The sequence below is a fragment of the Diadema setosum genome, chromosome 3 (genome assembly GCF_964275005.1).
Source record: "Diadema setosum chromosome 3, eeDiaSeto1, whole genome shotgun sequence".
Lineage (NCBI taxonomy): Eukaryota > Metazoa > Echinodermata > Echinoidea > Diadematoida > Diadematidae > Diadema > Diadema setosum.
Genome location: NC_092687.1, coordinates 22,726,129 through 22,752,839, shown reverse-complemented (window position 1 = coordinate 22,752,839; position 26,711 = coordinate 22,726,129). Strand labels below are relative to the sequence as shown.

The following is a 26,711-nucleotide window of genomic DNA, read 5'->3' as shown; positions in this document are numbered from 1 at the left end:
CTTTAATTAAACATTCCTTCTCTGTTCATCTCCAAGACCCCAGACTGTTCATGACCTCCGAGAATGCGCCAGTACGCGCGGTTTCTTCTGTTAATTGGTCTCTCTCTCTCTCTCCACCCCTCCCCATTCCCACTCTGGCACCTTGGCATCGTGGGATTTTTCATGTTTCTGGGTAAACTTTCACATGAAAGCGTGCCTATCAAGTCACCACTTGACTCACCTGCTGGCAGTGTAATAATGCGAGCAGAAAGTGGCAGACATTTTCTTCTGCTGCCCGCTACTTTTACTGCCGAAATACTTGGCTTTGTCACCACACACTACCACCAGTTATTCAGCGAGACACACGTTGTGTATTGGAATATAAATGGACTTTTACACCTTCCTGAATTGAGTAAGTGTCTGACAGTTAAAAATCGTGACATCGCTAACGTTAGACAGTCGGCGTTAACAGTCGTTAGTTTTAGGCTTGCGTATGCGTGATTTCATGGGTTCAATGTTCGATGGAAAATGTTGGCTCTGGGGGAAAAAGGTGGCTTTGACATTTTTGCTTGCCCGATTCCATTGACTGCGCCCATGAGTACAAATTTGACGACCATGACAATACGACATTGCCAGGGGAGTTCTGCTCAACTATAAAATCTTTTCGGTATTTGTATCGCTATTTTGATGCCCTCCGCCGGCAGGAAATTGTCCGTAGTAAATATAAAGAACGACAGGCATCTCCGAGTCTCGCAATTTCCGAGATTTCTTCCCAGTCCACATGACAAGTCCGCTAACGCAAGATCTAAAAATTAACGCACAGTAACGATCTGTAACGCACAGTAACGATCATTCACGCACAGTAACGATCTGTAACGATCATTCACGCACGGTGATCGTTAATTTTGTAACGCAGAAAGATTAACGCAGTAACGATCGGCGCTTGCGTTACACGTAAATTTAACGCAAAGTTTCTTTTGGTATATACTGTATGATGACAATTATTTTACACTTTTGATGTTGAAACACTCAATAACAACTCATTATCCTAGCAAAGTGTGTAAGCCAGGTACATTGTAAGATTTTTGGAAGACCCTTCCAATGTATTACAAGCAAATTCCATATGGTAGAAGATGAATTTGGGCCTTTCTGAGAACTATGTTTTGGCTTAAGGCCACACAAACCACCACAAACACCATAATCATCACTGCAAAGAAGACAAATATATGATATATCTTTAGTTTAATCTTGTCTCTCGACATACCTGTCAAAGGCTGGAGCAGAAGCCTCAAAACCCCGTGACATCTTCACCCTGTGAACTCCAACCTGGATTCCTGGCTGCTCCCAGAAGAGAGGAACAGACCCTCTGGTCTGGATAAAGGATGATACCTTGTTGTCCAAGAATATTACCTTTGATAACAGACACAGTAAAAGGGCAATTCCGCGGTTAGTAACGTTACATTTGAACAAATGTTGATATTTATTTTTACTACTAAATCACCATTTATTAATTTCAAGTCAAAATCATGACAAAAACATGTTTATCCTTCCCAGGTTTATGATATAGAAAAGAATGAATACAATCCAATAAATATTAGAATTGCTATGGCAACTAAAAGGGCTGGTTAGTAACGTTACGAAAAAAGGACATGACAAAAAAAAATCAATGTCTTGTAACAAAAAGTGTGCAAAAATTCAAGTTACTTCAAACAAAGTGTTGCATTAATTTAAACTATTGCATCATGACAAATGTTCACGCTAATATTTTTAGCAGTTCGACCAATAATTTATTAGCTACACCTCCAAAAGCATGGTTAGTAACTTTACGGTTAGTAACGTTACATTTGTCCGGAGTAATTCCGCAGGTCTTTTCACCCTTTTGTAATTGACAAGATGTCACAAGACTTCTGGAGTAATTTAATGTATTCATCTTTTACCCTTAAGCAAAACTTTGAGGAAAAATTTTCAAAGGAACCCACTGTAATTTGCATTTAAGTGAATTTCAGCCTTCCCAGTCCCACATGTACATTTTGAATGATGGTTTTAGATCTCGCAAAACCAATAAATACTATAAAAGTGGATATTTTTGCGCGACTAATTTTTCGCGCCTGGTCGGGTCAGAAGAGTTTCGCGTGTTTTTAAATCCGCGGAATCTAGACATCACGCACAGGAACATATGGCAAGCAAAAATATTCGCGGGATTTTATTTTCGCGCTAGTTTCTGGTTGCGCGAAATGCGCGAAAATTTCAACACCGCGAAAATTTCTACTTTTACAGTATGAAAAATAAAATCTACTGAATTTGAGAGACCATAATGACTGGTGAACATCCATGGTATTAGTAGATACCTAAATTAAAGAGTAAGATATAGAGGCACATTTCTTTTATCCATGTCATGTCCACCTAACTGCGGAATTGCCCAAAAGGTGTTTAATGTATAAAGTCTTGAGGCCAAGGTCTGTTTATTTGTCTCATTTTTTGCACTCTTCTTTCATATGGGCTAGTAGACGAATTTAAAATGCTTGAAGTAAAATGGAAATGTGGTTAGCCATAGTCATGAACACTGCTGAACTGGCCACTGGTAGATTTAAACAGGTGATAGGTATACATGGCCTTTCATACATCATATCTCTGCAAGTAAGTGTATTGTGGCCACATACAAAGGTGGCAACTATATGAGGTTTGACTTGTATATCGTCCTTTTCAGTATCAATCTATTAACCTACCTGCTCAGTCTCACAGAAATTTGCCACATGCCCTTCATCGTTAGTACCGCGGACGTTGAACCTTGTGCCTGCCCTCTCACAGCTGAGCCGAGAAATGATACAGGCTTTTGCCTGCCGTGTCCCGCAGTACACCGTTCGCACCTCCACGCCACCGCACATTGTGGTCAGCAGCCAATCAGAGCAGTTCACATTGTAGCGTTGCAGGTAGAGGTGCAAGGAGCGATTCCTTTAGACATACATTGTATTGAGAGAATGAAAGCAGCATGTCGGCTCAAGTAATGATCATGGAAATCTACTTCGGCAAGACACTGGATATTACAACTGCCACAGGAAAGCAGCAAAAATACATAAATGAATTACACACTAATCTGCAGTTTGGGTCATCATTACACTCTGTCGTTTGTTTGTTTTTCTTCAATAGGGTTATTGTGAAACCCACTGTACATTGCACCTAGTGGACTTCAGCTACTGTTGTACTAAAGGCACTTAATTGACAAATACTGTATGTTTAACAAAGATACCATGGCTTTCTTGAGGAGCATGACTTTCACTCAGGGTATACATAGCAACAGCGTGATACTGATTTCAGGGTTTGTATGTGAATACAAATATTTAGAGTCTACAAGAGGGCGCTGCATACCAGAAGAATCTGTTATCCGTCATGTGATCTTGTTTCTGTCGCTGCGCACAGAGGCTGAGGTCAAAGCGGGTCGTGTTGGCTGGTGACCAGGAGAAGTAGAAGGTGCCCGAGTTGAGCAGCTTGCGCACCTCACTGATGCGGTCCTCATCACTGGAGTTGTTGCGGAGTGAGACGAAGAGTGTAGAGGTGATACGGAAGATCTCTGATTCCTGGACCTTGCCGACAGAAGAACATCCGGTGACGAGGACAAGGTACAGAATGCACTCATCTCCTGCATAGAAAACAGTCACTTTCTTTTTCAGACACCATCGCTATTACTGATATAACAATTGCAAAACAGTATCTCTACATAATCAGATTACAAGGTTTCACATTATGTAAAGCCAGTATATCATCAGGATTCTTTGACCTTGGATTCCATTCCATTTTGAGACAACATAGCTGAGATAGAGACGAGGCTGCTGCAAATCAAGCATACATTGTACTTACAACAAGCACAATGTAGTCTGCATGACAGGCTTTTCTATAAACAGATTATACTGTAAAAGTGGATATTTTCGTGCGACCAATTTTTCGGGCTTGGCCAGGTAAGAAGAGTTTCATGTGTTTTTAATTTCGCGAAATCAAGACATCAGCTACTGGAACATATGGCACGCAAAAATATTCGCATACTTTTATTTTTGCGCTAGCTTCTGGTGGCGTGAAATCTGCGAAAATTTCAACACCGCGAAAATTTCCACTTTTACAGTACTGTACTTCCAAGAAGCTTACAGCATAGTTCAAAGGCATTCTTGCTTGCACTTCCAATTTTGAAATTTCTTTCCTCACCTACGCTGAGCTTAAGGACACCAAGACAGCCATAGGCATCAGTCATCTTCTGGTACTGCTTCTTTAGACTGTCCGTCTCAGGTATACCTGAAAACAAAAGTGAAAGAGAGACTTTATAACTTTGAATTAGCAATGGAAGGTGACAACCATTTCAGATGGATTTTTAAAGCCATTGACAATTGTCAATGGCTTCATCTGCACAGGTGTCCTGAAAATGATGTCTGATCTGGTAATGACAAGTCTGGTCACCCTGCCGTGGAAAGGAAATACATTGTACATACAACTCTTGACTGTTTTGCACAGATTATCAACCTGTCCGTTCTCTGTCAACTTGAAAAAAGAATCTCGTTTGGGAGCATTGAAGGCTCTTGTAGAATTGCGGGAGGAATGGGTTTAAAGTAGACTTTTCAATTCTCATTCAATGGTAATGTTTATGTTTATAAAATCATTGAAAATATATATATATGGGTTTAAAGTAGACTTTTCAATTCTCATTCAATGGTAATGTTTATGTTTATAAAATCATTGAAAATATACAAATTAAATTTATTTATCTTTTACACACATACTACATGTACATGTATGTACAGTGAAAGTGCTGCAGGTTGGTTTGTTTTTTTTTTTCATTGTTGTTCTTGGGGGGTTGTTTTGGGGGTTTTGTTTGTTTATAGTTGGTTTACTTAGGGAATAGGCGTGAGAAATGAAATGACTGCTGCCACTGCCAGTATTAGTGTTACTTGTAGATGACAACTTTCGGAGAACCCTTCGTACCGGACGCAGGGATTTTTGAACTGGGATGGATAGCCGCTTTACGAAATGTGGTGATGCTATCTTTGTCACTTTGATTCTCTACCTTCCTCCTATTTTCTACCACATTTGTATTGGCTATTTCCCAATGCAGGCAATGACAGTGCAGTGACACCCATTACGGCATTGGTAACTTGGTGGCATTGTTGGCACTTTTTGGTATTGGCATTCCCATGCACTTGATGTGTGCCTAAAAACCTGCTGGAGTACTGTAGTGTAGTGACTAGTGTACAATGTAAATATAGTGTATTATCATATGAAATAAATTAATACAGTTATTCTTCTAACAAGTTTTAATAGATTAGTTTAAATTATATTAACGTTTTAGTTCTAACAGGTTACTAGGGTTTCTAGCACCAGTTCAGTGGGCACCAGGCAGCACAAGCATTGCAGCAGTGTCAGGGCGCCAGATCAAAATCGTTCAATAACTAATGGCAGTAATGCGTACATTGTAGACCCGTTTCTACCAACATGATGATCTAGCAATTGGAGCAGATAATCCCATCCCGAGAGAAGTGGTAAATGGGGCATTAAATAGACTACTTTAATCAAACGACTGTATGTCTACATTCATGCGCATGCCTTGTAACAGGTTTACATTAATTTACTTACTGAGTACAGCCACGGCATCCGACTCGAACAGCAGCGTTTCCGGCTTGTTCCTTGCTTCAAGAATGACGGAGTAGGGTGGTCCAACTTTATGGTAAACCCTGAACGATTTCCCCATGATAGCTGCCATGATGATCACTCAGTGGTACAGCAAATCAGCCACAGGGTTTGCTAAAAGCTTTCAAAATGTAGTGCAAACAAGAAAAGAAATGTCGCATCCACCAAAATAGCCACAACAGCTCTCTCAGAACTGTTGAGGGGTGTGTGTGAATGACAGTGCAGAGGAGTGTTGAATGGACCTACATCGTGTATGTAGGCCTACGGTCCGGCCGGATGAGTGCAGGTGTGTGAGTGTACGTGTATGATTGTGTACGTATTATAGGCCGCGGCCGAGGGGAACGGTAGCTGAACGGTGCAAAACCACTGCAAAACACGGCCCGGTATGTCTATCCTGAAACTATAGAGGGCTCTGCTGTATTTGCGGAAAATCACAAATCCACATGGGATTTGTATTGATTCGACTTCGTCGTCGCGCCACAAATGTTTAAAGTAATTCGGCAAATTAATGCTCTCCGTAGGACGTCGAGCGATACAGCTTACCAATTAAAACTGAAGAACAATAAACTTTGGCATTCGTGTGTTTCACCACGTAAGTGAGTTTTCTGTTATAAATTTACATTAACTTAACTGTATAGATAATCCGTGCCTTGTTGAAATTGCATGATGTAGTAGTTGGTACTAGTATAAAGTAGTCCCACAAATTAATGTACATGTAGGTTTTTTATGTTACACCGCACTGAACTGCATGTGCAGTGCATGCACTGCATGCACAAACAAACGCCACTCGACTCAACTCGGCTCACTCACAGGCACTTGCCACTGTTGACGCAGTCGCAGTGTATAGCCTACTAACGTTACTACTACTAGGTCTAGAAGACAACATGTCTACTAGGTAGATATTGTAGACTAGTACTCAAGGTAGATCTAGTAGTAGTAACGTCGTTAGAGGTCTAGACGTAGACCTAATCTACTTGATAAATGTAGCATGATTAAACTGTCTAGCGTGGTAGTAACTTACACAAACTTGTAAGTGTTAGAAAGATCCGTCTGTCTAGAGAGGAGCAAGGAGTCTTGCCTTAATTTTATCAGTATTTGACATTATCACTCGTCTCATTTGATCTCTTCTGCAATTCTGGATCCTTGATCTAAGTTGAAGCCAGACGCAGTCTCCACTGAACATATCCCCGACAACCAGATACAGACTGATCTTTCGGTCAAAATATTGGTTATTGACAGCCCAATCGCTGTACATAGGACAATAGGTACATAGCACGGTAGCCCGACCAGACACTGTTACGCTATGCGAAAACAGCGTCTGACGAGCACGGCATGCAGCCTCGAAGTGAGGAACCTCAACACAACTACAAAACGTAGGAACATGTATACTTTTCTCCTTTAAACAGAATACTTTACTCACGTTAAATGCATGTTTCTATTACAGAAGAATAGTTCGCCACACTGGGTCCATGGAGACCACTTGCGATAAATCCGTGGAACAAATACATGACACTTTCTGGCGCAATTCCTGACCGTCGGGCTTCGTCGTTGGAGGATTCAAAATGGCGCCTTGACTTATGGGCAATTCCACGCCAAAGTGGACATGACATCTAAAATTTCAAATTCATATTTCCCACGCAATTTTGGTATCAAATGAAAGCTTAAAGTGTGAATTTTATTGATTTGAGTAAAAATGTTTAGTATTATAACATATTCGGGGTCAATTTTTCAATTGTTTAACTAACCTTATTAATTTTCAAAAATGCATAAATTATAATACAAATGTAGCATGGCCTGTATTCAATATTTGAGAAATAAATGTTATGAATTGTTATATTTAGAACTTAGTAATTATGAAAGAAACAGTTCATTTAATATTTTTACGGTTTCCATGATTTGTAACGCTTCAGTGACTTCCTAAAGGTGACCTTGTATTTTGTCCTTCCGTTACCACAAAAAGAGGTCTTTTTAATATTTTATGAAAAATAGTAATATAAAAACCATAAAATTTTCAGTGTAAAGCAAGTTTAGGTAGGCCTATAACTTGGCACCCATCCATCCACGAAACCCCTCCTCTTTGAATAATTATAAATAAATTAAAAATGTCCTTCCGTTACCGAAGCTGGTAACGGAAGGACAAAGGTGTGGTAACTGAAGGACTTAGAGTCTGTTTTTAGCTATTTAATATCCCTAAGATGAGAACACAAATGTGTCAGAACCTACTCTAAGTACCCTTGACTAAATTCAAATAACAAATGAAGCCACACCTCTTTCCTGAATGCAAGTCGACCCAAAATTGGCTCAATTTTGTAATTTTGTGTACAAACCCTATGGGAAATAGTGCTCTTTCATAAAACTCATAAAAATCTGATAATTTTTTTTCTTTCGATCACTTTGATTACTTGACTTTCGCTTAACTATGTTTAAAAAGTGGTCTGCAACAATTTTCTTTGGAAAAAAACCACTTAAACAACAAAAGGGAAAAAACAAAGAAATACAAAAGAAATTCAAGAAACAATAAAAAATAAAAGAATTGAGATTGATTTTGCAATTTTTTATCACTACATTTGTTTAATACCTCAAAATGAAGATCCACACCAAGAAATGTCCATAAATTGCTTCACATTAGTATTCTATGGGCTAAAATGTAATTTATTGAATAAATTTGCATAATCAATTCATATGATTAGGAATTAGCAGTATTTTGAACAATCTAACTATGGTCTCGTGTAGATTACTCTCCAGGGTGATGTGTGCAGATTTTAATCATGATTTATTTACGGGGGATTAAGCAAAAGAAAGAAAAAATATCACATTGGACTACAAGGATTAACATTAAAGTTGGAAATAACATCCTTCACTGTATGCACACGAAGCTCTTTGTCCTTCCGTTACCACACATTTAATGAAAACGTGCTGTAATTAAAAAACCAGGTGACATGTTTCAAAGTTGAATACATAAAAGTAAAGCTAAAACTATTCGGATCAAACTGTATACCTGCCACATATGAAAAAAATTATTAACCTTAGAGAGGTTTAATAAAAACTAACCATAACCCATCTTCCCCATACACTTTACACAGACGATCTGCATGTCCTTCCGTTACCGTCCTTCCGTTACCACACACACATGGACATTATGTGGTGTAATTAAAAAATAAATAAACATATTTGAAAGTCAAATATATTCCATTATAGCTAAAACTATGGCAATTAAACTGTATACCAACAAATTAAAATAGCTCCATAAACTTCACAGAGTTTTGATAAAAACTAATTTGCGTGAAAACCCATGTCCATTTTGATGTCCTTCCGTTACCGACCTCATTAATATGCATATTTCATTACTCTTTAGCAGGTATGACAAAAATTTTGGTGGAAATTATAGTCTTTGGCTCTGGTAATACATCTCTGTAGTTTGAAATGCTGTATCCATCAAACTTTTCTTAGAGTACTTTTTTAAACTGAAAATTCTGTCTGAATGTCCTTCCGTTACCGTGGAATTGCCCACATGCGCATGCGTGACCGGATGTGCTCCAGAGCGAGCGCGTGTGCGTTGAAAGTGTCGAGCAAACCTTGGCGTCTGCTACACAATAACCGTGGTATGGAGCTCAATGTTCCTCGCCCGACCAGACGCCAGCCGCCGCCAAGCCAATTCCTGACCGTCGGGCTTCGTCGTTGGAGGATTCAAAATGGCGCCTTGACTTATGCGCATGCGTGACCGGATGTGCTCCAGAGCGAGCGCGTGTGCGTTGAAAGTGTCGAGCAAACCTTGGCGTCTGCTACACAATAACCGTGGTATGGAGCTCAATGTTCCTCGCCCGACCAGACGCCAGCCGCCGCCAAGCCCAGTACAGTTTATACCTCTTTTGAAAGGGCATTCACATCACGTGACCACCCGATATCTAAACTTGGCCTGGCGTGAAAGATTGTGTACGGCGTGGACATGCTGGATATGATGATCAATTTCGGTAAGTTTCATTACTTATTTGAATACTGATAGCATCAGATGTAGAGTAAATATTGAAGAGTATACTCGATGAGTTTGAGGTGACAAAAATGATCGTAAGTATCAAAAGTCAAAGCTATCGTAATACGATTACGTCGCTCTCCTAGTGGTTGGTGATCGCACTCGTACAGCCCTGTCGCAACGTACCATGTACAGCGACTGGGCTGTGTATAGTTAATAGCACGGTAGCGACTTGACCGAAAGATCAGTCTGTATCTGTCCGTCGGGGAATGTTCCGCGGAGACTGCGTCTGGCTTCACGGATCCCCTCCGTTTACAGACCGAAGTCAATGATCCCAGCTCCTGTGTGGAGCAACGCGCACAGATCAAACGTTACGATAAACCAAATTTCAGACTGCTTTTTTACATTCAAACAAGTTTGACATGACATGACACATTATGCAGCAATATTTGGAGTTAATTTCTCACATTGTGCAATTGAAATACTCACAGTAACTCGGTTATAATGCAGAAATAGACCTTATGCATATGACGTCACACGGTCTTACTAACTGAAGGGCGCCCTCCCTCAGAGGGCAAGCGATGCGTTGCTAGAGCGTGCTTTTATACGCGAGGCAATGGGCATTTACACACAACATCGGTGTTTCTTTTACTGTCTTTTCTATTGCATGTAATCTACAGCCCTAGATTGGGAAATTCAAGCTTGTATAGCAAAATCGACATTTGATGTATGCATTGCACTCACCAGGTTAATGATATATCCAACATTTTGGCACAATTTTCATGAAAAAAGATGCAACTACCAGCGGTTGTAACAGCTCATCAACCTACGAATCCGTTAGCCAATCACATGCGAGGTAGATTTCTACGTGTTTTTTACTAAAACACGTACCTCGCATGTGATTGGCTAATGAAATTCAAAATGGCGACATACATTCAGCGAATGGCGATGTTGCGCTATGGATACAAACTTCTGTGATATAACCTAGGAATTCTGTAGTTACTGTGAGTATTTCGATTGCACAATGTGAGAAAATTACCCAAATATTGCTGCATAATGTGTCATGTCATGTCAAACTTGTTTGATGGTAAAAAAAAAACCTGCCACTAGCCTGGGGACTGGCGGCGAGTGAGGCGATCGCCGCTAGCGCGCATAGGAAAAGCACATAACTAGCTGCACGCCTCTGCGATGTCAAGGACTTCGCTTGCCCTCTAAGATGGCGTCGCGAGAGGTCAAGCGAGTGATGACGTCAATGCATAAGGTCTATTTTATCCATATCGCAACATCGCCGTTCGCTAGCAGTAAGTCGCCATTTTGAATCTGTAAACCAATGACATGCGAGGTACGTGTTTAGTGAAAAAAAACACGTAGAAACTACTGTAACTCGCATGTGATTGGCTAATAGATTCATACTGTATGTTTCTGCAGTTTGAACTTGACGACGCGACGGGCTGGTTGATGTGTGTTTTACGTTGAAAATTCTACCGATATGTTGGATTATTCATTAATCTGGTGAGTGTAGTCTATTCTTGAATAGTTGATATAACTATACATTGTACAAGCTTAAATTTGCCGACCTAGCGCCAGTGTTGTTAATGATTATCAATGTTACAAGTCAAGCTTGTTATACAGCGCCACCTCTCGGTGACTGTAGGGTTACTGTCTGCTACACACTGCTGGGTATCTGGTCTGAAGCTGGGTTCCATTAAATGCCTTCAAGGTGACTGTTTACTCGGAAACTCGATTTGTGTCTGCTTCTCATTTACGTGGTGGCAGCTCTGGAAACGTTACCTACTCCTGAGGATTTGTTTTCACCTGCACAAGCAGACGTTAAGCGTGCTGAGCTCCAAATCGGCCAACGATCCAGAGTTGGTGTAAGTTCCTTGTTTTTCTCTTACATTACGGTCCCACCTATAGGCTTTAGTGATGGCCTCAGCTCCAAGAGCACCCAAGCAATGGTGTCTCACCAAACGTGAAACAGTCAATTCATTCGAAAATTGGCGACAAAACTTAGTGTACACTCTCACCCTAGACTCAAATTTTGCGCCGTTCCTAGATGATGATTGCTCATGGGCTCAAAAATCTAAATCTTGCCCACTCCGTGGCTTTGTTGATGACCCAGAAAGCGTCCCGACTGGGTCTCGAAAATCAGCACACCAGAAAGCCAGTATGCTTGAGCTTATGCTCGGACAGATTGCTAATTATTGTCCCATTATCTCACGCAATTCCATAGTCAAGACTTCCACCTCCCTCAACGATATTTGGGGGAAGATCAGGCTTCATTATGGGTTTCAAAGTACCGGCGCTCACTTTCTTGATTTCAGTGACATCAAACTAGAGCCGGATGAGCGTCCTGAGGACCTCTACCAAAGGGTGGTGGCCTTTATCGAAGACAACCTGCTCACATCCGCAGGTGGCATAACTCACCATGGTAAGCGTGTTAGCGAAGATGAGGAGCTTACTCCCACGTTGGAAAACCTTATCGTCCTCACTTGGCTCCAACTCATTCATTCAGATCTTCCTCGCCTGGTCAAGCAGCGCTACGGGACAGAATTGCGCTCTCGTACCCTAGCTTCACTGAAACCCGAAATCTCTCAGGCATTAGATAGTCTTTTGGATGAAATCCACACCACAGAGAGTTCTCGTGCTATGCGCACCCTGACCTCCCCTTCCCCGCGCCCTGTAGGCCTACCCCCCAGCGTGCTCCAATGCCCCGCAGTCGCCGCAATCTGCAGACTCGCACCCCCCAGCGCAACAGTAAATACTGTCCTCTCTGTCGTGAAGCGCGCCGGCCAGACACTCATTATTTAAGTGAGTGTACGTACTTACCCGAAGCAGACAGGCGATTCATTGCTAAGGCCCGCCAGGTTGCACATATTTTAGAGTCTGATGATGAGATTGATGATTTGTGCCAAGTTGAACAGGTCCACCTGTCTGAGCCTGTCCCTCTGAAGGATGATACGGCTACCAGCGACTCTTCATCGGCCCTCAGAGTCCAGGTCCGTCAGTCTCCATATTTTGATGCGTTTTGCGGGCACCAGGTCGTTCGCATCACTGTCGACAGTGGTGCTACTGGTAACATGATCAGAGCTTCTACTGTCCAGTCCCTCCAGGGTGTCATAAAACCCAGCTCGCAGTCTGCTCATCAAGCCGATGGGTCTTCCCCCCTTGATGTTGTTGGGGAGACCACTCTGTCCTTCACTCGTGACGGCAAGTCATTCGTGTTTGAGGGTTTGGTCATTGATCATCTTGATGTAGAAGTACTCGCAGGTACCCCATTCATGGAGCACAATGATGTGTCGGTTCGTCCTGCTAAACGCCAGGTGTGTGTGGGTGATGACATGATCATTTCATATGGTTCTCGCAGGCCTTCGGACAATGTGACACATGCAGTTCGCCGTGCTCATGTCCTTCGTGCCCCATCTCAGTCTACTGTGCTTTTGCCTGGTGAATTCGTCGAGCTGTCAGTTCCTGATGAGCTACTGTCTCATGACACACTTGCCCTTGAGCCCAGGATTGTCCCTCAGAAAGGTGTTCCCCCAACTGATCCATCTTGGCCTGAACCGTGCATGGTCTCCAGTGTAGCAGGCAAAGTGCGTATCCCTAATCTTACGCCTCAACCCCGCCTGATCCGTAAACATGAACATTTCTGCCAGGTCCGTCCGGTCTACGTTCCTTCAGAGCCTCAGTCTGATGACCTCCCCCGTGTACCCGATAGGCCCGTGCCCAGTGGTGTCTCACGTGATACTGAGCATCGTTTTTCTGACCCAATATTGCTCGATCCTGATTGCATTATCCCCATTGGTACGAAACATGACTTTCAGTCTCTCCATGCGGAGTTCGATGATGTTTTTGACCCTGCCTTCACTGGGTATAATGGTGCTGTTGGCCCGTTTGAGGCCGTTGTCAACATGGGCCCGGTTCAGCCTCCCCAACGCAAGGGTCGCTTGCCACTTTACTCCCGTAACTCTTTGGTTGATCTCCAAGAGAAATTCGATGAACTAGAACAACAGGGTGTCTTTGCTCGCCCAGAAGATGTGGGCATCTCTGTTGAGTACCTGAATCCATCCTTCCTTGTGAAGAAGGCCAACGGCGGCTTCCGCCTTGTTACAGCTTTTGCCGATGTAGGCCGTTATGCCAAGCCTCAGCCCTCCCTTATGCCTGATGTGGATTCCACCCTCAGAAAAATTGGTCAATGGAAACATCTCATTGCCACAGATCTCACCAATGCTTTTTATCAAATTCCCCTGTCCAAGGCCTCGATGAAGTATTGTGGTGTTGCAACCCCCTATCGTGGAGTCCGTGTGTATACACGCTGTGCCATGGGCATGCCAGGCTCAGAAACTGCTCTTGAAGAGCTGATGTGTCGCGTGCTTGGGGATCTACTTGTGGAAGGTATTGTTGTGAAACTTGCAGACGACTTGTTCATTGGTGGTGATACCCCCGAGGAGCTCCTCCAGAATTGGTCACGTGTCCTGCATGCCCTCCGAAAGTCAGGCCTTCATCTTTCAGCCCGTAAGACTGTGATTTGCCCAAAGTCTACCACGGTCCTGGGCTGGATCTGGTCCCAAGGGACCCTACAAGCGAGCCCTCATCGCATTGCGGCGCTTGCCTCATGCCACCCTCCTACTACTGTGAAAGGAATGCGTTCCTTCATTGGGGCATATAAGATGCTCGCCCGTGTTCTCCCACATTGCGCTATCTTCCTCACACCACTGGACGCCGCAATTGCTGGTGGTCAGTCGAGTGATCGCATTGATTGGTCCGATGACCTGCGTTCATTTTTCAAGACCGCTCAGGAAGCCTTAGCCTCCCCCCGTGCCATTACCCTTCCCCGACCATCCGACCAGCTTTGGATTGTTACTGATGGTGCTGTCAAAGATCATGGTATTGGTGCCACATTGTACATAACACGACAAGGAAAGCCACAGGTAGCTGGTTTCTTTAGCTCTGGACAAACTTCGTGATCGGCAGGTTACTTGGCTCCCATGTGAGATAGAGGCCCTTTCTATTGCAGCATCCTGCAAGTATTTCAGCCCGTACATTGTGCAGTCCAAGCACCGGCCATGCATTCTCACAGATAGCAAGCCCTGTGTACAGGCTTTTGAAAAACTCTGTCGTGGTGAGTTCTCTGCCAGCCCACGTGTCAACCTTCCTGTCCACAGTTAGCCGGTTCCAATGTGCCGTGCTCCATCTGGCTGGATCCGCCAATGTTCCGTCAGATTTTGCTAGCAGGAATGCCCCAGAGTGCACTGATTCCTCTTGTCAGGTATGCCTCTTCATTCGTCAGACAGAGGATTCTGTTGTTCACAGAGTGTCCCCTACGGACGTGCTCACAGGGAAGCAGAAGTTACCCTTCACTTCCCGTCCAGCGTGGGTCAGCATACAATCTGAGTGCCCAGACTTGCGACGCACTCATGCTCACCTTCTCCAGGGCACCCGACCTTCTAAGAAACTGACCAATATCAAAGACGTCAAACGCTATCTCCGTGTTGCTACCATAGCTAGAGATGGGCTGTTGGTTGTCCGCCGTGAACAGGCTCTCCTGTCACCTCGCGAGTGCATCATCATCCCCCGTAGCGTTCTTGATGGCCTGCTTACTTCACTCCATCTCCAACTTGATCATCCCACCCACCACCAACTCAAGACCGTTGTCAACCGGCATTTTTTTGCCTTGGACATGGACTCTGCCATCACACGTGTCACCGACACTTGCCATCAGTGTGCATCCCTGCGGAATGCTCCACACACGGTTGTCCCTCAGACCACTGGCGATCCCCCCGCAGCCGTGGGTACATCGTTCGCCGCTGATGTCATCAAGCGCTCGAAACAACTGATTTTACTTCTCCGCGAATGTGTCACTTCCTACACCGCCACTTGTTTCCTTCCAGATGAGCGCAGAGATACTCTTCGCGATACCTTGATCCGTCTCTGTGTGGAACTTCGCCCGCTCGATGGGCCCCCTGCTGTCATCCGCACCGACCCCGCCCCTAGTTTCGCCTCCTTACAAGATGATGCCCTGCTCGCCCAGTTTCACCTTTCCATTGAAGTAGGTCATGCCAAAAATCCCAATAAGAACCCGGTTGCTGAGAAGGCCATTCGTGAACTCGAAGATGAAATCCTGCGGCATGAGCCCTCCGGAGGACCACTGACATCCTTGTCCCTGTCCCTCGCCACTGCCCGACTCAATAGCCGTCTTCGCTCGCGTGGCCTTTCTGCACGTGAAATGTGGACTCAGCGCGACCAATTCACGCACAGCCAAATTCCACTGTCGGATGCAGACCTCATCTCTTCACAACATGAACAGCGCCTTTCGAACCATCCCCACAGCGAACGTTCCAAGGCTCCCTCCCGCATCCTCCCCAATGATGACCCTCTCGCAGTTGGGGACCTTGTTTATCTCCGGTCAGATCGCAGCAAGTCCTCCGCACGCCCTCGATACCTTGTAACATCAGTAGATGGCAAGTGGTGTAACATTCGCAAATTCATTGGCTCTCAGCTCAGAAAATCGTCATATCGTGTAAAGACATCGCAATGCATGAGGGTCCCTGTTCCCCTTGTGGCTCCTCCCCAGCACCAGATGTCCGACGAAGATGAGACAGACTTGCTTTCCCCAGATGACGAGCGAGATTTGCTCCCCCCGGACACCTGCAGAGACATTCCACAGGAACTCTCATTGCCTCCTGGGCCAGATGTCCCGTGTGTCCCCCTGCAGGAGCCCCCTCCTGAAGCCCCCCTTCCCCCTCTGCCCCAGGAACCTGCCCCCACTGTTCCGACTATTAACGGTCCAGGTTGTCCCCCCACCCATGTGACCCCCACTGGGCGCCCTCAGCGCTCCCGACGCCTCCCACCTAGGTTTGATGATTATTTGATGTATTAATCAATGATATACAATGTACATGTATTTTGTTTTCTGTGCGAACTGTTGGCTACCTCAGATTAATGCCCCCCCCCCTCACTCACTGTGTATCCTTACAATGTACCTCTCTTATAGCCATGTTATTCTGGTGCCACATATGTTATTTCATTTCCCCCATCTGGTTTATTACATTATGTCCCTTAACATAACCTTTTTTCTGAGGTGCCCCAAACGGGCGTGTTTTGTTTTTCTTTTAAGCTGTACTTGTATCATGTTTATTCTTCATTTCTACCAATCCGTCTTTGTATGACATCCTTGTTTATCTTTATTGTCTCTCACCTAGCTGTCTTGGTATGTTCTGCGTATAATTTAGTTGTGGATATGTTCTATAGGTGTATTTTTTTTCAGTCACCCCGCTTATGTCTCAGTGATTTGCCCCTTTGTGCTGTGTATAACATATGATGCTTATATCCTTAGTGGGTGCATACGCCTTCTTGTTTCTGAGTGTATGTAATACCAGGTTTATTATCACATACCCTTATCTTCTTAATATTTCCCAGTTACCTTTATATATTTACTTCTCTGGTGTCTGTTTGGTGCCTGTCCCTAATTGCACCTTTACTCGTACATATCAATGTTTTCTGCTACGTGCATATGTAATTCTATTTTCATATAGATATGTGTATTTCCTGTGTCCCCACATAAACATTTTGTACATCATTTCATATTTTTGTTTATACTGTGTAAGTCTATGCCTTTATAGGAGCTACTTATTTCATGCTATCCTAGCTTGCCCCATCAGGTCGTACATGATTGTCAAATTTGTTGTTTTTGCTGAACGGTATGTTTCATGTCAATCAGGACTGTATGACTCAGTGTCAGCACGTCTGAGAGAGGTATTGGTATGATGTGATGGTTATATACTTGTAACAATTCATGATTGTTTTTGTTTTCTTTAACGTTGACGAGAAGAATTGATGGTAGAATGCGTATCTGGTGTTATTGTTAAACGTACGGTACCCAATAAGTTTTTATGATTACACTCTTGGTGTCTAAGTCAGGTGTTAGTGTAATTGTTATTTTCAGGTGTTAGCTTAGTGTTTTTATAAGCCAGCTAGCCTATTATAGTTCATGGCAGTTTACTCTTGAAAGTATCATAGGTCATGAACAGTGCAACTACTTGTATGTTATAATAGTTTACACCCTTATTCATTTTAAAGGTAATGGTTTGTTAAGCTCAAGTAGAGCTTTTATATTTTCTTTATCATTCAGGTGAAAAATGAAAGAGTAAAAAAGAAAGGCAATCACGCCAGTGTTGTTAATGATTATCAATGTTACAAGTCAAGCTTGTTATACAGCGCCACCTCTCGGTGACTGTAGGGTTACTGTCTGCTACACACTGCTGGGTATCTGGTCTGAAGCTGGGTTCCATTAAATGCCTTCAAGGTGACTGTTTACTCGGAAACTCGATTTGTGTCTGCTTCTCATTTACGTAGGGCCGTGAAGTAGACGCAATCGAGAAGGGTGAGGTACCTCACCCAATTTTCCATATCCACACGGCAATGGGTACTGGTACCTTCCGTCTGTCTACGGAGGACAGCGTCAATGGCAAAATGTAAAAGAGTCCTCCAGACAGACGGATCTTTCTGTCTACATGTAGGTAGCGACAGGCTGTATTCGCACAGCGTAGTAACTGCAGCGTCTGGTCGGGCTAAGTATTATTGGTAAGAAGTAAGATTTCTATAACTTACTATCCTCTATAGAATATATCTAGAACAATAGATCTAGCGCCTGCACTGTGCACCGTACAGTTACTTGTAGGCCTATTGGCCCTAGGCCTAACGTTAGATCTAGTATCTAGACAGTGTAAATTTAGTGCCAGTGGTAGTGTAGAAAAATGAAGAAAAGAAAAAGTCCACAGTGGTGTATTTTATAATATGATCGAATTTATCCGAAACTTGCCAAAATGTCTGACTTTTTACCCTTTAAATTTAAATTTGTTATACCCATGCATGATATGTCATGCTGCATATATTTATACATTATGTGCACATTGTAATGATGGGTGTGTGTTTGTGGGAGTGTCCGTGTGCGGAGTGCATATGTGTATGTTTAAGTGTATGCTATGTAACTATACACAGCCCTGTTAACTTGCTGCGCTGTACACAAGTGTCGCGACAGGACTGTACCGACTGGAGGCATTGTGATCTTTAAATTCTGGGGCGCAGACACTATTCTGAATTTACAGTGTACTAGTAGTACACCATATTTGTTACTCAGACTATGTAAAATGAAAACTTTATCTATTTAGCTTCTGTCTTTGGCTATCGATATTGCCATACAGATATCACAGCTTACCGAAAATGAAGCCTTTTTTAATTGTATACGCTGCAGAAATCGTAGAAATTGCAAAAATGATTCGAAATGTAGGCGCAGCACTGTAAAATGGTGAGCAAAGGGGGCGCTGTCGACCGTGCAGGCGTACAAACTTTAGCAGCGCAATTTGCATCGTTCAAAGCTGGGAACAATTTTTGTCCCCGCCGAACGAGTTCGAGCAGGGGACTATGAAACGGGCTCCATACGTGTGTGTGTCCGTGTGTGCGTCCGTCCGTGCATCCGTCCGTCCGTGTGTGCGTCCGTGTGTGATCAAAATGTTCAATTTGCTACTTCTCTGTCATTTATGAGCCAATTTTGATTCTGTTTGCTTTATATGATAGCACTACATGGGAGCTTTAAAACTTGTACACAGAATTTCAGTTGTGACCTTTGACCTTGACCTTTGACCTATATTGTACATTTTGCTACAAAATGCTACTCCTTCGCCATTTCTAACCCGATTTCAATTCCGTTTGCTTTACATGATGGCACTAGGTGAGGGCTTCAAAACTTGTACACAGAATTTTGACCTTTGACTTCTTTGACCTTTGACCTTGATTTTTGACCTATATTGTACATTTTGCTACAAAATGCTACTCCGCCATTTCTAACCCGATTTCGATTCCGTTTGCTTTATATGATGGCACTAGTTGAGGGCTTCAAAACTTCTACACGGAATTTTGACCTTTGACTTCTTTGACCTTTGACCTTGATTTTTGACCTATATTGTACATTTTGCTACAAAATGCTACTCCTTCGCCATTTCTAACCCGATTTCGATTCCGTTTGCTTTATATGATGGCACTAGTTGAGGGCTTCAAAACTTCTACACGGAATTTTGACCTTTGACTTCTTTGACCTTTGACCTTGATTTTTGACCTATATTGTGCATTTTGCTACAAAATGCTACTCCTTCGCCATTTCTAACCCGATTTCAATTCCGTTTGCTTTATGTGATAGCACTAGGTGAGGGCTTCAAAACTTCTACACAGAATTTTGACCTTTGTCTTCTTTGACCTTTGACCTTGATTTTTGACCTATATTGTACATTGGCTACAAAATGCTATGGTACTCCTTCGCCAATTCTAACCCAATTTCGATTCCATTTGCTTTATGTGATGGCACTAGGTGAGGGCTTCAAAACTTCTACACAGAATTTTGACTTTTGACTTCTTTGACCTTTGACCTTGATTTTTTACCTATATTGCACATTTTGTTACAAAATGCTACTTCCGGCAGGGACATATATTACGCACCGCGTAATTTCTACTTTTCCTTGTTTTTAATCGCCCAGCGATGATCACAGCATTCCGGGTAAGATTGGACTTTTTGCTCAGTGTATGTTGCGTGGAGCTCACTATGGACTGATATATCATGCTCATAGTCCAAGCATTTCGATTCACGTGAGTGAATCGTAAAATTTGTGATAAGAATGTAGAAATTTTCAACAGTTTTGTTGTTGTGTGGCCGTGTTCGAGGGTCTTTAGTAGATTACGATGCCTCCAGTCGGTACAGCTCTGTCTATGTACAGCGACAGGGCTGTGTATTGACCGATTCGGGTTCGTTGAGGGCAGCAGACATTTTATGGCACTGGGCGCAACCATGAGCTCAAATTGCGGTGTCTCAGCCGACCCCCCCCTGCTCTCCCCTACCCCCAGGGCAACATGTTTATTGCGCACTTGTAACAAAGGTTCGCGCAGTAAGCAAGCATTCGCGCACTCAGTACGAGACGCCCATTGGCTAAAGCAACCATGCATCAGTTTTTCATTCGCGTGAGAGGGGTGGGGAGAGAGAAGGGGGGGTCGGCTGAGACACCACGTAATGGCGCTACCCATGCCAAAAATACACATAGCGCGTCACAGAATCGGTCAATAGTTAAATGTGCATAGTCGCGGTAGTGTAGAGGGCACTGTTGATGATACTGCCGGTCACCGTTAGCATTGATACAAAGATTACCGAAGTTGAGCTGTCATCAAGAGTAAAGTGCGTAGGTGTTGCTAAGTAACGTTGCCTTCGTTGTCTTCTCTGCACATCGCGCAGTCTGTAGTAATGCCAGGGTGCGTGCATATGTGCTTCTTATTATGACATCACAAAAGAAGTCTGCTGATGAAGCTGTCATCCCCCTCAGCCGAATCATGAGCCGAACTGTGATCGGACCACTGACTACAGTGAATCGGACTTCTTCAGACTCGGGGAAAGTGGGCCAAAGCGTAAGCGCCAAAGAGGAGTCGATAGCATAGGTCTCTATAGAAAACTTGCGCCGTGAGCCCGCGTACGCATTTGACTAAAACACCAGGACCATGCACCTTTAAATGCTATTTACACGTTTGTATGTGGGTGTCTGTGTCTATGAGGGCACGCACGCGTGCATGTGCGCACATGTGCCTATGTGTGTCGGCATCATGTAGGCTGATGTATGTCGGTGTGGTACAATTGTACATGTTGTTGGAGTGCCTGGCTTATAATTAGCCGGGGTATGGACGGGTGCGTCTCTTCCCTAAACAGTCAAAGTGGGCATGGGTAAGGAAGGGTTGGGGGATGGCAGGTTTGAAATACTGAAATACTGAACTCTGTTTATCTTTAAATTTGTGAATATTACAAATTATGTGGATGTCTGTTGCATCTTCCTGAAGGTACAGTAAACCTCGGATAAGTCGACGTCGAGTGAGTCGAAAATCACTTGACTCGAAGCAAAATAAAAAGTCCCGATTTTTCCCTATGTATTTTCTCTAAGAAATATTTGGATAAGCCGAAGTACGAGAGTCGAATTTCGGCTGTGTCGAAGTAAAACATTCAGTCCCTTTTGTACAAAATACACGTAGTTTACATCACTTGAGCCGAAGAAGATTTGTCTGGCATTCTCATTACATTTAGAGGAGAACAAAAAAATCGGCATGTCGCAGAACCCCGTCCCTGGCCTGTTGCAGGTAAGCATGCACACTCACCGTACCGCTCTGCACGCATGTCGAATACATACACATGTATACTAGTACATGTTTACACACAGCACATCGATCCATATACTTTATCCATACACACAGCACATCCATACTTTATCCATGTCAAGCCAGAACTCCTTGGTCAACCAATCGCTGCTTTAATATTTTAGTGACAGGCCAAGTGGGCGGAGCTTGTTTGTGCGTGCCCGGCTGGCTGTATAGTTTTGTTCAATGGAGGTGGGATGGGCCTGGGAGAGTGTTTGTCTCAGGGTAGGTTGACAGAGATGTTGCACCATAGACATAGCACATGCACATTGCCACATTACAGCGCAGACATTCTCAGAACTACGTTTAACTACTAGTATTGATACAAATTCCATGTTCAATTTAGAACAAAAAAAGAACATTATCTTCAAGAACAGACATATTTGAATGCAAACACACATACGCACGCACACACACACACACACATATGCATGCAAATGTACTATAATACATGTACATAACTGTGAGTCGAAAAAAAAATCGACTCTCGCGAGAGTCGAATTTCACTTAAGTCGACGCATTTTCGTCAGTCCCGAGAGCTTCGACTCATGCGAGGTTTACTGTATTTTTAATTTATGTGTGTGCTTTTTTCTTTGTCTTTTTTTTTTTTTTGGGGGGGGGGGGATTGAATACATTATGTTTGTACTTAACCCATTGAGGACGGGCTGATTTTGATACAACACGCATTTCCCATAGACACTTGCCCGAGTATACTCGGGACTCGTCCTCAATGGGTTAAAGTGTATCTGCATGTATTTTATGAAATATGTATCTTATTGTATATAATATGTGCTTTGAATGTAGCAAATAAAGAGTGTGGTAGGTGCCAACAGATCAACACTACGTTGAAACCAACACCCCTCAATTAATAGCATTGTGCGTGCAGAACAAACATTCACGCGTGAGAGTACAGGTGTACATATATGCGCAGTGGTTTTACATTCTTCACTGGGGATTTGAAGATGTCCAAGGTAACTGAAAAACCCAATAACAAACAAGATCAGCAGCAAAGCAATGATACTGTACATGTAGATTATAAATGCACACTGGAAAAGCATTACAGTGGACTCCCGTTATAACGAAGTCCTCGGGACCGGCAGTTTTCTTTCGTTATAACGAAATTTCGTTATAACCGAATGAATAAACAATAAAAATACATGGAGTTGATAATGTTGCGGCCTTCAATTTTATTTCGTTGTAACCGGAATTTCGTTATAACCGTGTTCGTTATAACGGGAGTGCACTGTGCATTTGTGTGTGCATTTCCCACGTATTATCAATAGAGAGAAGGGGTGTTAGTTTCAAAATTACAGCGCAACTACAGTCTGATGATGTTGTTGCCCTTGATTTTGACATACATGTAAGAGTAACATTTTGGGTGATTTTGTACGGAATTACTAATTTCACTCCAGCTAGATACAAGTTAGCTACACCATGTACCGTACTTAAGTGGCATGCACATGTAGAGTTCATAGTATAATTATGTACCTGACTAAGTTCGTATATTATGACATAAAGTAAAACCTAAATTAAATATTGACCTTGCACGTCTAACCGTTGGCGTTAGATGTAGATCATGTAGGCCTACGTGATGACGAGTATAGCTAGGGTTCTGCAGAGTTAGCTTCTGGTTCTAGTTCAAATAGAGCGCCTAGGCCTACAAGGAGCCATTCGAGAGACTAGACTGAGGTGCAAAAGCGTAAGTATAGTGTAAAAGTCTTTCAAAAAAAATCTGTATACTTACTAGTAATTCGAAGCAAGATGGATCCAAATATTTCAAGTAAAAATTTGCAAAAATTATAACCAGCTTTAATAAGTACCTGATTCTTTGAAGAAGAGACTTCGCCTCCTATGCAGATCATGCGGAATTCTCACTTTGAACCACAGCGCTGCAAAGCAACAGTGTACAGTATCAGCGCAGGGCCAATTCGTTCCTTGTGTGACGTCATATTTTTGGTCACCAAAATTTTGTTCTGAAACTTCATATCCCTCTATGAGACTAAAGTTTTCTGGAAATGTATAATTCACTTTATTTATGAATATAAAGCTATTTTTTGTGTGATGACTACTTTTATCACTGTTAATTCTTACTATAGGCTACGTAATTCTTACCATACTTTGATCATACTTTACCACAGCATCAACAAAATGTGGATCTGAATACAGAGTCTTGACCTGCTTTTCAGTATCATCCATATAGATCTACAGTCTGTAGGTATTTAGAGTAAGCCAACCAGTATTCAACCCCTAACAAAATCTGACCACTTATTACTAGTCATGAGGTAGCATATTCTATTGTCCCAACACACGCATATCACATCATTTCATGCACAAGCATTGTCAGAAAATAGAAAATCCCAAATTTTGCTGTGAAAAATGCAGAATTGGCAACATTTTTCCAAAGCTTTCAATGCTTGAATCGAATGTTGAGAAACAGGGCTGCAAAAAAAAAAAAAAAAAAAATGCTAAAAAATCAAGAAATATGTCCTTCAGTTTCAAGTTTTCCTCTTATCGCAGGCTCAAAAGTGTGAGGGTATTAGCAAAAGCGCAAAAGAAAAACAAAACCTCCATTCGTGCTGATGTAATGACTCGATGTACAGGGGTTGAATGCAAGTGTCGACTTGCCAGAATTCAGTCACCAGCAGGCGGCGCAACATCCCAAATACAAGTAATTTCTTCACATCAACTAATGTGGGATCCATTTGTATGTCTTTAATTTAGCATGTTAATGTGAAAGGTTGTAAAGGTATACAGTGAAATCCCACTGTAGCGAAGTCCTCGGGACTAGCAGTTTTCTATAATATCAAAATTTCGTTATAACTTAACAAATACACAATAAAAATGATAGAGTGGCTAATATGGCCTGAATTTTTGCTTCGTTGTAACTGGAATTTTGTTATGACCATGTTACATTACAGTATAACAGCAGTGCACATCCTTCTAATAAACTAGGGAAAAAGACAGCTGTACATTATTTTGTGTAGTTAATAAGAGTAGAGTAATACTGAACATAGCAGCATGGCATTTTTAACATTTATGGTGAAGCTCCTGATGATTACGAATTGTTGGTTGAAATTTATGGGTTCAAATTTGTAACAGTACAAAGCAAAATCATATTTATCATCTCCTGAAGTTAAAATCAGGTACATTGCAACTGGCAAGATTTTGCAAGATATTTCAAACTCACCACATGAAATAGTGTATCCTATGAAACATGATTCTGTATATTAACTCAATATTCTCATTCTTCTCGTCGTAAATGCACAGATTTTGCTACCATGTCTGAAGGCAACGGAAGTTCCTCGAAGCGGTCCTGTGCACGTATCGGCACTCACAATGGAACATTCCACTGCGATGAGACGCTGGCATGCTTCATGTTGAAACTCTTGCCACAGTACAAGGATGCAGGTTTGTGTCAGATGTTACTCTATGATGGGTTTCTAGATAGATTAGCATTAGTGTCAGTGATTTGGTTGTTAAGACAGTTTGAGAATGTACATTGAAATTAATCAAGAAAGACACAGTTGAAAGTGTTCCTCATAGAATGAATTCTTGAATTGATTATTCTATTGGAAATAGGTACTCCACACTGTGTGTGTGTGTGTGTGTGTATTTTGTGACCATTCTGCGTTTTAGTGTTTGCTCACAATACATCTAGATCATTTCATGTTGAAATGCCTTTTTCATAGCGGCCTTCATTTATATTATTAGACATGCTTTTTATCGTTATTTGAATCTTGTTCTGTTTAAGGCATTACATCAATATAAAATTGTTTTTCCACACTTAAAGTTTGCATAGAAACTTATGGCAAGTCAATTAACTTCTCTTCATCCAGAAATGATTCGTACTCGGGACCCTGCACTCCTGGAAACTTGTGACATCGTGGTTGATGTGGGCGGAGTATATGATGCCAGTCGCCATAGATATGACCATCACCAAAGGTGAGTGGCGTATTTAAAAAGTGAGTAAAAGTAAAATAATCTGTAAGATCTACCTTTGGTTATTGAATGACAGACAACAATTGTTGTTGGTTTTTGTTTTGTTTTTATGCCTCCGCCACGAAGTGGTGCCGGAGGCATTATTTGCTTTTTTTCTGAAATAGGCAGTCATTGATTTAAAAAACAATAGATTAATGTTCCAACATCCTGTACAGCACATTTCTCTTGATAAATTATCACTATTCAGTCTCTGCGAAATGAAGGTCTGCATTGTTACCAGTGTAGCATATATATCACTGCACTGATCTCAGGAAAAGAACAACAACAGCAACAACAAAAAAATATATGTTTGTGTGCCATGCTCTCCTTTTTTTCTTCTTCTTCTTTTCTATTTGTATTGCACATCATTTTTACCCCCTGTTATAATTACGAGTTGGGAACAAATCAGAACTTTTTTTTTCTTTTGTTAACTCATTCTTTTATTATTGCAGTTGTCTTTTCTGATACCAGACAGTAAGAGAATCTTTAATGCATCTTTCATATATAATACCCCATGCTTAAAATCATCCTTTTCTTTATGTCGTCAAATGCCATCTTGTCAGCACTTTTACTGGTATTACATGCATTAACTGAGTCAGATCTCATATCTTCACCAGGAGTACTCATTTTTATCTCAAAGTATACTATAAAGCAAGATATTTTCGCATCTGAAATATTTGCGAATTGAAGCCGACATTCTTTTTCATGGCTTGAAATTTTCACAAATTGCCACTGGCAACCAATGCATATAGTGTAGACAAGAACTTCTGCATGCATTTTACTTTTGCGAATCTTGACTACCATGAAAGTCACCAAATGAAATGCATTCAAATATTTTACAGGTAGAGCCTTCATAAAAAATAATGGATCTTGTATACTGAGCCTAGCCTCACGAGTA

At 42.3% G+C, this 26,711-nt stretch overlaps 2 protein-coding genes across 4 annotated transcripts in view; one reads left to right on the top strand and one right to left on the bottom strand.

Annotated features, from left to right (window-relative positions):
• LOC140226559 (synaptojanin-1-like) overlaps nt 1-5,719 on the bottom strand; it is a 32,481-nt gene extending 26,762 nt beyond the window's left edge. Inside the window, exons 1-5 of the mRNA XM_072307012.1 lie at nt 5,593-5,719; nt 4,174-4,260; nt 3,346-3,616; nt 2,706-2,931; nt 1,244-1,389 (exon numbers count right to left, since the gene is read on the bottom strand). Of these exons, the coding sequence (XP_072163113.1) occupies nt 1,244-1,389; nt 2,706-2,931; nt 3,346-3,616; nt 4,174-4,260; nt 5,593-5,719 (857 nt within the window). The remainder of the gene's footprint in view (nt 1-1,243; nt 1,390-2,705; nt 2,932-3,345; nt 3,617-4,173; nt 4,261-5,592) is intronic.
• The window catches only part of LOC140226560 (MYG1 exonuclease-like), a 79,610-nt gene that overhangs the window by 46,286 nt on the left and 6,613 nt on the right, over nt 1-26,711 (top strand). The window contains exons 1-3 of one of the 3 annotated variants that reach the window (XM_072307015.1): nt 3,479-3,596; nt 25,103-25,243; nt 25,672-25,777. In XM_072307015.1, coding sequence (XP_072163116.1) covers nt 25,114-25,243; nt 25,672-25,777 — 236 coding nt within the window. In that variant the 5' untranslated portion in view covers nt 3,479-3,596; nt 25,103-25,113. Of the gene's footprint in view, nt 1-3,478; nt 3,597-6,128; nt 6,239-25,102; nt 25,244-25,671; nt 25,778-26,711 lie in introns of those variants that run through there. The other 2 variants (XM_072307013.1, XM_072307014.1) reach the window with 2 other exon arrangements.